General features: G+C 41.3%; 1 protein-coding gene across 1 annotated transcript in view; it reads left to right on the top strand.

The window, feature by feature from the left end:
- The first annotated feature begins 6,887 nt into the window (after positions 1-6,887).
- Positions 6,888-14,080, top strand: part of USP11 (ubiquitin specific peptidase 11) — a 3,313,221-nt gene continuing 3,306,028 nt past the window's right edge. Inside the window, exon 1 of the mRNA XM_044080280.1 lies at positions 6,888-7,096. Coding sequence (XP_043936215.1) covers positions 7,011-7,096 — 86 coding nt within the window. The 5' untranslated portion in view covers positions 6,888-7,010. The remainder of the gene's footprint in view (positions 7,097-14,080) is intronic.

A 14,080-nucleotide genomic window follows, 5' to 3' on the forward strand; every position in this document is an offset into this window, starting at 1 on the left:
CCCAGTGGGCGCGTCCTTCTCTTCCAAGGCCTCCCCTGATCATTCAGAGGAGCCCCCTCAAAAGAGGAAATGTAAGAGGAAGCATGTTGACTCCCCTGAGTCTGTCACTTCGGATACCGACTTAAGAGGATTCGGAAGGGTCCCCGAGGTCCCCCTCTGAAGAGGTCTCCTTCTCAGACATTCTTGAGATGCTTAGGCAGAGGGGGAACTGGCCTACCCTTAACCCTTCTGAGGATGAGTCGGTATATCTGGATGCGTTTGGTTCTCACCCCTCCACCTCCTGGGTGTCTCTGCCTTTTGATCCACTAATGGCAGTGGTGGCTCGAAAGGCGTGGTCAGCCCCAGACACAGTGGAACCAACTCCCCGCAGGCCCATGAAATTCATCACAGCACCACAAGACAAGCAATTTTTGACAAAGGGTGTCCCTCTGTTGATGCTATGGTGGTAGCAGCGGCCACGAAAAAGGAGTTGGCTGAGACTTCTTCGTCTGTCCACCCCCTTAATAAGGATTCTAGGATGATGGACAGATACGGGAAGCGGATGTTTCCCTCAGCGACCCTTTCCAAGCGGTCGCTGAACTATTTGTGCCATTTTACACACCTTCAAAGGGATCTCCTTAAGGAGCTAGGAGATACCCTTCAAGATCCATCAGCTGCGGGGGCCCAGGATAAGATTACCTTCCAGCTGGCGACTCTTAATCCGATAGTGAACTCCTCCATGCAGCTCATTTCTTATGCGGCCGATGGGGGCGAGTAGAGCCGCAGGCACAGGTGTGGCCTTGAGAAGGCACGCTTGGATGCGGTTATGTAACTTTGCGGACCCCTTTAAGGCGTCTTTCACCAATACCCCCTTTTGATGGTTCTGCTCTTTTTGGACCACAGGTGAAGGATACCCTTACCAGGTGTGAGCAGGAAGGCAAGACTCTCTGCTGTGGGAGTCCGTTTTTCCACTCCTTCTAGACCATACCCCAAAGGTCAGAAAAGTGGCAAAATGTGGTTCCGGAAACCCCAGGGAGCCGTGCCTGACACACGTGGTGAGTTTCCCTCCAGGGGCAGAGGAGGGAACACCAATAGACGCCGCCCTCGAGGCAGAGGGGGCCCGCAAAATCAGGGCAGCAGAGATTCTTTCTCTGACAAACCCTTCCAGCATCCCTGAGGGACTGCCCGCCTTCGGAGGCAGTCACGGGAAGATTATCGCTGTACCCAAAAGCCTGGCAAGACATAACTCAAGACAGAGGAGTAGAGTCTATCAAATCTGAAGGTTACAGAATTGACCTTCATTCAGACCCCCTTATGGTCAAACAAATCCCTTCCAGATGTTCCACCCAGTCTAAGGGAACAAGCAGTCCAAGAGATCTCAAAACTGCTACAAAAAAGAGCCATCCAACGAGTCCCAGCAGACCAGCAAGGATCCGGAATTTACTCAAGGTTCTTTTTGGTACCAAAAAAGACAGGGGACTGGAGACCCATTTTGGATCTCAGCAGACTAAACAGGTCTGTACAAAGAACGAAGTTCCTGATGGTCACGCTTCAGTCCATTTTACCCTTTTTGGGTCAGGACAATTGGATGTGCTCCATAGATCTTCAAGATGCGTACTACCATATCAAAATGGACAGGCGCTCCAGAAGATTCCTCCACTTCCAGCTGGGAGCCAGTCATTATCAGTTCCGAGCTCTGCCCTTTGGTCTCACCACAGCCCCCAGGGTGTTCACCACATGTATGGCAGTAGTTACCTCTCACCTGAGACGGCAAGGATTCCAGGTGTTTCCCTATCTAGATGACTGGCTCCTTACTGCTACCACCAGACATCAGCTGTTACGAGCCGGGAACCACACCATCCAAACTTGCTCCAAGCTAGGCATCACAATAAATTTTGAAAAGTCTGCATTGTCGCCTTGTCAGTCTATAACCTTTATAGGCGCAAGTTTAAGTACAAAAGACATGTCAGCGAGACTTCCATTACACAGAGTATTAGATATTCGCCGACATGTACAGGTGTTATTAGGATGCAAGAAAATTCAGGCCAGATTCGTCCTAAAGACATTGGGCCTCATGGCAGCAGCGATCATACTAGTCCCCCTGGCTCGTTTTCATATGAGGATTCTTCAGTGGTTGCTTTTCACCCAATGGTCATTTCTACAACTTCCAATGTCTCACATGATTATGATTACACAGACATGCAAAGACCAGCTTGCTTGGTGGATGGTTTCCCCATCAGTACCCCAGGGAAGACCATTTGTTCTTCCTCCTCCAGTAGCCACGGTGACCACGGATGCCTCCCTGATTGGGTGGGGGGGGCACTTTCAGGGCAGAACAGTCCAAGGCACATAGCAACCCCACGAGTACCATCTGCATATCAATGTCTTGGAGATGAGAGCCGTGCTTTTAGCATTGCAAACTCTTCAGAACTCTCTTCCCACCGGGACCATTGCAATTCTGACAGACAATATGTCGGTAGTGTGGTACATCAACAAGCAGGGCAAAACCAAGTCCTACCTCCTATGTTGAGAAGCACTCAGACTCTGGCAATGGGCGATCTCTTCCCAGCGGTTTCTGATAGCAATGCACATCCCTGGGAAGTCCAACGTTATAGCGGACAGGCTGAGCAGAGCAATTCTCATGCCTCACGAGTGGTTTCTCAATCAGACAGTGGCAGACCAAATCTTCCGCAAATGGGGTCAGCCTCGATGCGACCTTTTGGCCACCCCTTTCAACAGCAAGTGTGTCCGTTTTTATTCTCTCCTCCCTCTTCCCGGATACCCTCCCAGAGATGCTCTACTCCATGATTAGCCTCAGGGACTTCTTTATGCATTCCCTCCATTTCCCGATTTCCAAACTAATACAGAAAGCTGCCGTGCTGGGATGCAAGATGATCCTCATTGCCCCCTACTGGCCTCGACAAATTTGGTTTCCTTTCCTGCATCATCACCTCCTGGAGCAGCCCTGGACCCAGTACCAGACCTCCTGATCCATCAGTCGGGTGGGCTGCACCAATCCCTGCAATCTCTCAACCTCACTGCTTGGTTGCTCCACTTCCAACCTTAGCCAGGCTTCCGGACATTTCCCAATCGGTGCGTGAAATCATCTTATCTTCGCACAAATCTACCACCAGAAAAACTTGTGCTAGTAAGTGGAAACGTTTCTCTTGCTGGGCAGAGTCTAAAAATATAGATCCCTTTTCAGCCCCGGTCCACCACCTTTTAGATTTCTTAGCGGAACTTTTTCAGGCTGAGTCCTCTTCTGCCACCATTAGAGTTCAGTTAGCCGCAATTTCAAATTTTCATACAGGCCTATCTGAAACTAGTATCATGTCCCATAAGCTTTGCAAAGCTTTTCTCAAAGGGACTACTTTGCTCAGGCCCCCAGTAAGAGATCCCCTGCCTCCGTGGAATCTTAATTTGATCTTAGCTTCCCTAATATTGCCCCCCTTTGAACCCGCAGCTTCATGTTCCTTAAAGTTTCTTTCTTGGAAAACCCTCTTTCTTGTGGCAATTACCTCAGCCAGAAGAGTTTCCGAACTCCAAGCAATTTGTGTTTGCCCTCCTTATTTAGTTTTCCATAATGACAGAGTTTCGCTCAGGACTAATCCCTCATTCCTTCCTAAGGTACCTCCTGAGAGTAATCTGAATCAGTCCATTGATCTTCCGGTCTTCTTCCCAAATTATTCCAACAAAGCTGAACATAAATTACATCAGTTGGATGTTCATAGACAATTACGTTTCTACTTACATAGGACTAAACAAATTAGAAAATCAGATCAGCTCTTCCTGTCCTATGCTGAAGGTAAACAAGGTCTACCAGTGTCTAAAGTAACTCTATCTAGGTGGTTGACTTCTATTATTACTTTGATTTATCAATTGAGGAACAAACAGCTCCCTGCTAAAGCAAAATGCCACTCTACTAGGGCTTTAGCTACTTCTGTAGCTTTTCAGGCAAGATTACCAATGCAAGCCATTTGTGTGGCAGATACATGGGCCACGCCCCATACATTTATTTCTCATTATAAGTTGGATGTGGCCTTTAGAAGCAGAGCTGATTTTGGTTCCACTGTGCTGAAGAGTCTGTCCCGATGAGCCACCCAGGACTGAGGTGCTAGGGACGCTGTCCCAACCAGCAAGAATGAAGGCGAGATAGACAACTTAACATTAAGAAGTTATGTACCTACCATAACGTTCCACGTTAGTTGTCTTCTTCTCGCCTTCTTTCTTGCGTCCCACCCTCCGTCCTCCTATCCTAATAGACCAAGAAGAGTTGCCCTGAGTTCCTTTTAGCTGGCTGGGTCTTATCTGGTTTGTTCCCTCAACCTTTTAGCTCTGTAGCTAAACTTATGCTGTTAGGACAGGTGTCCTTATATTTGTCTGTAGTTAGGTCTTCCAAACGAGATCTGGGGATCTAGCGCCAGTCATTGTGGGATATGGGGAGGCCTCGAGCCAGTAAATAGCTTTCGAGTTTTAGAAGATGGCCGAGTCAGAGTTGAGGATCGGCTCCGAACCCAACCAGCAAGAAAGAAGGCGAGAAGAAGACAACTAACATGGAACGTTATGGTAGGTACATAACTTCTTATTTTTGTACATACATGCAAGATGTGTGCTACACACATGTATGTACATGTACCTTAAATACACACACACACACACTATATATATATATATATATATATATATATATATACATATATATATATATATATATATGTGTGTGTGTGTGCGTATGTATGTATGTGTGCGCACACGCACACAGTCAGATGTGCATTTAAACAAAGTTAAGTACTTCTGATTTCCTTTTCTTAATGTTTTATTTATTTTCTGACATTTCTCTAAGTGTCACAGAAATCTTTGATACTACAATTAAATTATCTTACATATAAACTATTATACATAAATAATATTAAAAGCTTAGCATTTCAATAATGTGATGCTGCTTATGTAAACTTGTCAAGAGGTGACAAGTGCTTTTACTGATCTAATTTCTTTGTCTTGCTATGAAATGGGGAGTGTCAAGTTCTCCTCCTCTCTGCAATAAAAACAGTTCCTCAGACTTTTTTTTATAGCAGCAGCTATGTTGTAACGTTACATAACATTAGCAGTAGTAATTGCTTATTAAGATTGATAGCAGGGCTTGACAGGGTAAACTACAGATTTTTTCTGTGTCTATGGTATACCAAGCATTTGGAGACAAACTCCTCTGTACAGCATAGCTGTCAACCTTCCATGTCCAAAATGAGGAACACTAGCCCTCATAATGAGGAATAAATGGGCAAAATGTGGAACACATAGTAATGGCTTACTAACAACTTCAACAAGGCAGGTCATAGGATGGTTAAAATATGCTGGTTTTACTTATAAAGATGATCTTTTAATGAATTCATATGATCCATTTCTATTTACAATGGATTTCACTTAAAAAAGTTACTAATACTGAATGCGTGACAGAGTCTTTCAATGTGGAACTTTGAGGGACCTACGAGGAACATTAACTTTTTAAGACCCCAAATGAGATACTTCCTCATAATGAGGTACACTTGAGAAGTATGCTGTACAGTATGTTAAGATTTAAAAAAAAATAGGTGGGTTTTCCTTCCTTTGATTCCAGGGCAAGGAAATAAAAGTTAAAAAGTACAAGCAAGTTTCTGGTACCTACAAAATACTGGAACCCTATTGTATGCAAAAAAGAAACCCAAGAATTGAGTTACACTGTAGGAGAGGGCGGAGTTTTCCTTAAATAGTCATGCCTGAAATAGCCGCTACTGTAAAACAGACTATACTACAGACAGTGATGCTAACAACACAAAGTCGTTTTAAATTACGGAATAAAATAGCTCTCAGCGAATTATTCGCTTGAAGTACTGACAGAATAATTAGATGTGAACTAATACACATTTTCTGAATTAAAAGAGGTCTATAACTTTATTTATTTTTTCAGTTTCAGACGATAAGAGGGACAGAGCTAAAATCTGAGTCAGGCTCCGGAGTAACTGAGATGGTATGCGAAGTAGTAGTAAGGGATTTAAGATTAAAGTTTCTCCAATTTTTACTATTAGCCACGAGACCCTGAGGCCGATGCTGAGTCTCAGCATCCCACCGTAAGAGATCCTTAGCTTTCTAGTGGTGGTCCAGGCAGCATACCGATTCATTTAACAAGACGTTTTCACGTAAATGCTAATATCCTTGATTTTTTTCCGCAAGAGTTATACTGCCCGTCATGAAACTTGTGATTTTGTTACTGAACAGTACAATGCAGTTACAGATGTCCAATTCACTAAATGCATATTAATATTCTTTTTCTGTGATCGTTATCTGAAAGGTGTTGGTATGTAAATCGCGGCTCTGATTACTTTCGGCTTCGTCCCCGATACTAAGGATAAACAGGTCGGGAATTATGCTCCAACTCTGAAGACATTTAGATGTTTGCGTGTTTCTAACAATATACTTTATGAGCTTTCAAAAACTGAACAGAACGTTTCTAATTTTGCACCGTCCTCCATAAAAGAGATTTCCCGGTAAATTGGTGAAGATTGCAGTCAATGAATAATGTCACACATTAGCGTTTTATAGTCATTATTATTCAGAAAGTGAATGTTCTCGTTCTAGTAACTTGTAAATGAATTGAGTAATATTTAAAACTGTCCATGAGTTTGAGTCCTTGCCCGTCCCTCATTTTGTCTTTCTCCAAGTTCTTCAGTAAAGAAGTCGAGAAGTCTGCATGACAACCTTTATGCATGACAATGTGACTTAATCAAACTTGGCAATCAAGCTCGCTTAACTCAATACTCGAGTGGTACACTGTATAAAGCATGCACATACGTTAAACGAACGCGTGACTTACTACCAATAACGGCAATTACGTGCTGCAATTCTCAACCAACAATTGTTTTCTGCCACACTCAACATGGCAATCGAACGCCATGTTCAAAATGGCATCCGGTTTAGTCCATTAGAAAGATAGAATCGCGCTTCCGGAAATTGTAAGCTTACTCTTTACTTTTCAGTTGTTCCTGTTTCCTGTAGTCATGGCGGCGGTACCCGGCCTTGAATCTCAGCACAGCTTAATCGACAGGATTCTCCGGGAACAGACTCTGAGGACCGGTGATAGCTGGTTAGTACACCAGTTGCAGGTGTCAGAACCTGGGTTTCTGTCAACGTTATAAAATGCATTACTGATTCTAGGAGTTGAGTTGTACTGGAGTGTCTTGGGTGTAGGATACTTAAAGATGTAGAGCCAGCTTGGATTTATACTAGCACACTGTAAAAGGAGATAACTTACCCGCGTGGGACACTATGGCACAAGACCTGTTGAGGGACGTTGTATGGCACCTCTGAAGGGGGTACCGCTTTATTAAAATATTGCTGATGAACAGCAAACTGGGATTGGGGGTGTGATAAGTTGAGAAGTGCGTGGGCAAGAACTATTTCCAAAACTGTACTATAATATGATACTAGAAGGCGACAAACTGGGAGCTTAAACACATTATCTAGTGTCAGGAGGGTAACGGTAATAAGCACAATTTTTGTTGTGCTAGGTCTTTTACGAGGAGTTGTCTATTTTCTTATGAAGTGATATTAATCAAATTAGTTATGTGATGGGCTTTGCAGAATGCGGTAATGTTGATGAGAACACAGTTGCACAATTAACCTTCTGCAGGGTAGTTGAGAATGTGTGAATATTATGGATGCCGTACCCAGTGTGGTAGAGTTAATAATACAGTGTAGTACTTGGAATATATTGGCTGAACAGTTCGTTGAAGTGTGTTGTAAAAGGTATCAGGAAAGAATGTTGATGTGCTACATTTTTTTTCGAAAGCTGCACGGGATATGCATGGTTTCTAAAAGCTGCGCATAATCGAAGTAGTACAGGAAAGATCTCTCAGAAATGTGGGCGACGATATTTCAAGACATAAGCTTTGCAGGGGGACAGTGTGTGCAAATCAGAAAATCGGTGTGCTGAGATGGTGGTTTGCCGCAAACTGTATTCTTGGAGGCAATTGACAGTGGGCAATACAATGGTATTTTCCTCGGGGGTTAAACCAAAATAGACTTACAGCAATCTACAGCTCATCAACAATATTTTGTATTACTCCAGATCACTTATTTATGTGATTTGTACCTCATTTAATTTACAAGTGGTTACAGGGATTTGTACATTTCTTTCACAAATGGTTATTATGGAATTGCATTGCTATAGAATTTTTAAGACATTGCTCATAGAAAAACAGGCTGTACTGTGAGAACACTGAAGTTTCTGTTTATAGTGTATGCTGTTGCTGTTTGTGGACGTGTGTGGGAACATTCAAGTTTCCTGTTTGCAGTGCATGCTGCTGCTGTTTGTAAGTAAGTGTAGAAGTGTCATTGGGTATGTTAATGCAGATATAGGTTATATAAGAACAAGGCTCATGTCTGTTTTAGAAGATATAGTTAACATGAAATAATTTTGAGTAGGGAAATCGGGAAGCAATTATCATGTTATCGTTGATGTAGATGGTATTGGGGAAAAATATTAGGTGGTGACTGCAGACCAGTTATTATAGTAAAAAATGAAGGGACTAGAATTAAACAAAACTGCTCGTGTGGTTAAGCCTGTGCCATACAGAATGGTCGGGGAGGATTAAGCCTTGTAAGCCTAACCTCGCAATAGTGAGTTAAACCTCGCCACAACAATAAATAGAACATGCTGGAGGGTTAGATTCCTGTCACAGAGACTCCCCATGCTTTGGAACAAAATTCCTAACTACATTAGGCAGAGCCCCTCACTAACACACTTGAAGAGAAACCTTGATGAGTGGATGGGTAACAGAAAATGCACCCCTGGGATCACTTCATTGGCTCTTCTTGACAGAGGCTCAGTTAATTAATCAATGGGGTGGCGAAAGCTGACACACTCTGGCTAGGCTTATAAATGCCCTCGGGCAGATTGCCTAGTACCTATCTGTGAACCTGGGTCATAAGAATTAAAGCAGAAGAGTGAAGAGGAAAGAGAGAGGACCTTACAATATAGTTGCTCAAGAATTCCAGGCAAAGCCAAAAATGGGATGGGGGCAAAATTGGGGACAGCTTTTTAATATTACTGTAAGTCACTTAACTTGGGAGCGCAACAGGTGTTCATCAGTATATGTTTTCTGACAGTAAGTACCATGAAATTTTGTTTGTCATTGTTAAATGACTGTAATCCTCAGTAATTGACTAGAAATTTTATGAGGGACATGCCAAAAAACAGGGTCAGTATAGAGGCATGGGCAGAGTTGTTTTTCTTTTATCAAAACTAAATGCAAGATAAAACTAGATTATCATATCTGATGCATTGTGTTTGAAAGACCTGCAAAATTTTGTACTCTAACTGCTTGTGAAGGAATAGAGTAGAGGACCCCCCCCCCATCCACCAAAAAAAAAAAAAAAAAAAGTGTAAATTGACCCTATCTGCTTGTGTTGTGTTTTTTGTTCTGCAGGCTGTACTTTGGTGTCATTAGTACTTCTTTTAGAGCACTGCTCCATAGTATATTAAGCAAATTGTTGCAGTTAGTTGTAAAGCAATGTTTTTTTATTTGTTGGTGTTACATAGTTTTTTAAAGGTTGATTTTAAATGTGAAACACAATATAGTTTTGTATTAAACGTTTTATGCACTGCTGAAAAAGTTGAAAGTAACAAAGTGGCATGCTTCCTTCTGGTAGTTTCTTGGCAAGCAAAACCTGTTTGCTGATATGTTTAAAGGGTTGAATTTCAGATTGAATCGCCAGTGATGATAATGTAGGTGAGAAATGCTTAGGAATTGAGACAGACTTCATAGGTTCATTGCTAGAAAAAGGCCAAACTTTACTTGAGTTTTATGTTGTAAACTTAGAAGCTGCTTCAGGGTAGGAGGAAAGAACTCTGGAATATACTAATTGTGCTTCAGGTTAAGGTATGATATGCTGAATATACTGAGCTCTTTAACTTTGTCTTGTGGGCAAGTGGAGATCAGCCACATTTAAAATGAAAATATATTGCATATTAGAGGCTTAAGTGCCAGAAAAAGGATTGATAGTAATGAAATGTCAAGGTCTGTCAGGATCAGCTAACCTAGTAAACGCATCTTACAAATTCTGTTGCAGTTGTATGACTTTTACTGCATCTTAAGCAGTGTCCAAAATAGTCTAGTAAAATTACCGAGTCTGTTTGTTTTTATCCATTCTGCAGTACTGTTTGAAATGGTTACTTCTAGGGCCCTGTAAGAGCATTTGGAAAATACTGGTAGCTGAAATTAACCTGACTGGCTGAAGGCAACTGGTGTTTGTGAGGTGAAGTCAAAAGCCCTGAAATGTTTGTGTGATTAAGTTTGATGTTTATGATTTATTTCAGGATTAGATGGCAGGTTACAGACAAGAACTACACGAAGAGAGAAATTTCTTTTCATTTCCAAGTCTAGAGCTACAACTTGAATAGTAAGGTTATTCATTGGACATCTGCACCAGATCTTATAACCTTGTTAAAAAGTGTAAATTATAGCTGGTCCTGGTCTTTTGCTGTTTAGCAGGTAAATAACAAAGGTAGTGTAGAACTGGACTGGTGTTTTTATACAGCTTTGCTGTTTTTTAATTGTGTGCTTCTTCTGTTCTCTGAGACTTTGTTACAGAATGGGATGAGATGAGCTTGATCTAGGGTGCATTTCACTTTTACTGAGATTTTATGATGATTGCAAACCATAACTTGGCTCCTAAGGGCTGAAGAATGTTATCAGATAGTTATGAAAAGGGTGGTTTTGCAAGAACAGCGATTTGATTTCTGGCTTGGATATGTGTGATTTCTGTGCAGGCAGTGCGACAAGTAGGTTATGAGATGTTAAGAAAATAAAATGTAAAAAATCTAAAAAAAAAAAAAAAAGTGCAAATATTTTAGTGACCTCGATTAACAGCATAATTTTTGAAAAATTTAACGCATCTAAGTTTTCCTTAATTCATCTAGTGATTTGTCCTTTTACACACTTTACATAATACAGATTTGTAGTCCATCATGTCAGCTTGTAAACAGCCTTCATAATCTTCTCAGAATCATGGGATGTAATGTATATTGACTTGACACTTGCACTTTTGAGTATAAAATGTCTTGCACTTTTGTATTTGTTGTATGCGTGATGTGACTGTGCTGCATCCTTTGAGTAGTGTTTGCTTAGACATTTTGTAATGTCTGTCATGTATTCAGACATTCATTAATCAGTAATGCCATTGAACTGTGAATTTTGACCTGGAAATACATTCTACAGTTACTCATCTTTTACATTACCAAGCTGTGTACAGATTGCTTTGTGCAGTGGTTTTACCAAAGATATAACTAATTTATTTTCAATGTGTAACCGATCATATTTTCATATTGTACAATGAGATCATTTACTAAATAACAGAATATTGTGACATTATGGTAATGAAACATTGAAATAGCATTGTTTGTTTATATGTATACTATCTTTGCCATGTTGGCCCTGGTTGTGACTGAAAATGGTGTCTGGCTGAACTTGTTTTCTTTAACAAACAAAAGTAACATGTAGGCCATGGTAATGAGGACAGAATGCTTACCATGTAGTATAGTTCATAGGCAGTTGCTAGACTTGCAGTCTAGGGGACCATTGAGAAGCCTAGTACAAATTCCCAGTTGTCCCCAAGCATTGTCTAAGTGACTTGCTGAAGGTCACACTGGAGGTAAATGAGGGCTGAGAGTGTCAAAGTACCACAGGCACTACAGCTCACTACCTTAACCCACTGTGCCAACTGCTAAACAAAACTTATTGTCTGAAGTGAGATATAATACGGGAGTTGTAGAAATCCTGACACCTGATTAACTTCCAGAATTTGGAAGACTCTGACATGCCAACATAGTTACACATGCAGTAGAATCTAGCAATTAATTTAAACATGCCTAAAAGTAGAACTGATGTGAACTTTTGCTGTCCATTTCTCAGAACAGCTCTCCATGAATTGTCTGGTAAAACAGTCGTGCAGTCTGACCCGCTGCCCTGATAAACAACTGTTTAGTTTCATGACTACATGGTAGGTTGTGTCTCCTGCATATGCTTGCCTTGACTTGAATTCACTTAGATAAGGATCATGTCACATAGAAGTTGCTAACTTTTTATTGTGTTTTAGTTTAGTTTTATCGCAGTGGTTAGCCAACCTTTTTCATTTGAAGGACTTCCTCAGGAAGATGCGGTACAGGGGGGCCCACCACAACATATATATTTTTTTTAATATTTTATTACTATCTATTTTCTCTTGAACATTTATTCTTTATCTGATTACGTGCTTAATCTAGTACATGGTTACTATTAAAGAAAAATGCTTATATGAAACAATAGAACAAATTTCATCCCTCACCATTAAAATCTTCAACCGATCTGAACTTTTGACTATCAGACTTTTTTTACTATTTGTTTTTTTTTTTGCAGGGTTGGGGTTAGAGTTTTGCCATTGTAGAGTCCTAGATTATTACTATGATAAGCTTAGTCAGATTTTCCCGAAAGAATGATGATCTGTATCCAAATAGGACATTGAAGGCTAGACATTTATAAGGTACCTCTGTCCATAAGGGATGTGGGTGTCAGGCCCAGTGTAAATTTCATATTCCCCACCCACTGTTCTAATTTGAGCTTAAACTGGGTAATAGACAAACTCTGCTTCACATGGAAGCCTGTTCTATGGGGGGGGGGGGTGGTTTCTGGGACACATCTGTTTCTCCAATGTGTTCTGTTTAAATTGTTTAAGTCACAGACAAAATTCAGGTCTCTTGAACTTGTATTTCTGGCACTCTTTGACTTACAGATATGTAGGAGATTCATAAGTATGGGGTTTGCAGATGTCTTGTAAAGCCAGGCATATCTAACTCCTCGGCAATCTGTAGAAGACAGAGTAGAAGGAAATGGCTTTAAGGTGGTCTGCATAGGACAGGTTTTCTTGCGCCTTGTATTCTTTTTGTAAGGAACCTCAGAGGTAGTTCTAGTTGCTGGATATGCCTAGTCAGGTACATACTAAAGGGAGCATTGTACTCTGGTCTGATAAGGGTGGAGTACAGTGGGATAATGACCTCTCTGGATCTAGATGCCATGCCCTTCATTATAAGTTATTGTACTGGATGTCTTTTGAATATTGGTGAATATTTCTGTACCAGATGTTTTCTGAATATTCTTTTTACATTATGATTATTTTGTTAATCTGTTTGTACTGAAGATCATGAATATTTCAGTATTGTAATGTTCTATATGGAGCTTTTTTCACTGGGCCTCTGCTGAAAATGGACAGTTTTTGGCCAGTTGGACATCCCCGGTAAACAGTTGTAAAATAAAGTTGCACAATATAAAAGGATTTCCTCACCACTCTGGCCACGTGGTAGTCAAAGATAAGGCTACTGTTTACTTGTGTACACAGATCCTTGACCACTGGGTTAGCTCTTAGGACCATATTATCAATGTGGTAATTAGCTGGGATGGTTGACTCCCCGAAGGGTACAATTATGCGTTTTTTAGCATTGAGTTTAAGACCATGGATTTGGCACTGTATTAGCCAGGGATAGACCTTCTTGAAGAATGCAAGTGTCGTCTGCAGGGGAGTCCATGATAAGTCCTAGCTTGCAATCGTCTGCAAACTTAGCCATAAACCTTCAGAAGTTGCTTCCATTTCAGAGAAATAGATGCCAACAAGTAGTGGACCCATTGCCTAGCCCTGTAGTATTCTGCTTGTGACTGGCCTCTTGGAGGTGGCCTTACCTATTTTGACCTTCTGGGTTCTAGCAGTGAGCCATTTAGCTATCCAGTGGGTGATTTAAAAGGGTTTGTACCCAAATTAGTGAGTTTGTCTATAATGCCCGAGTGGGGTGTTGGTATCAAAGGCCTTGGCCAGGTCAAGGTAAGTTGTGTGCACAGTCGTGACTTCAGCCAATGCTTTGTTAACCCTCTCAAAAAATTTCACCAGATTTAATAGGTATGACCTTCCTTTAACAAAGCCGAACTGTGTTGGGTCCAGCATTAGCAGATTACATATGTCCCCATTTATGTCCATGATTCTTTCTGTGGCCTTGCATATGAAGCTAGTACAACCTATGGGCCTGTAGCTACCTGGATCAGTG

This window comes from Protopterus annectens, chromosome 8.part0 (genome assembly GCF_019279795.1).
Source record: "Protopterus annectens isolate FY-2018-M chromosome 8.part0, PAN1.0, whole genome shotgun sequence".
Lineage (NCBI taxonomy): Eukaryota > Metazoa > Chordata > Ceratodontiformes > Protopteridae > Protopterus > Protopterus annectens.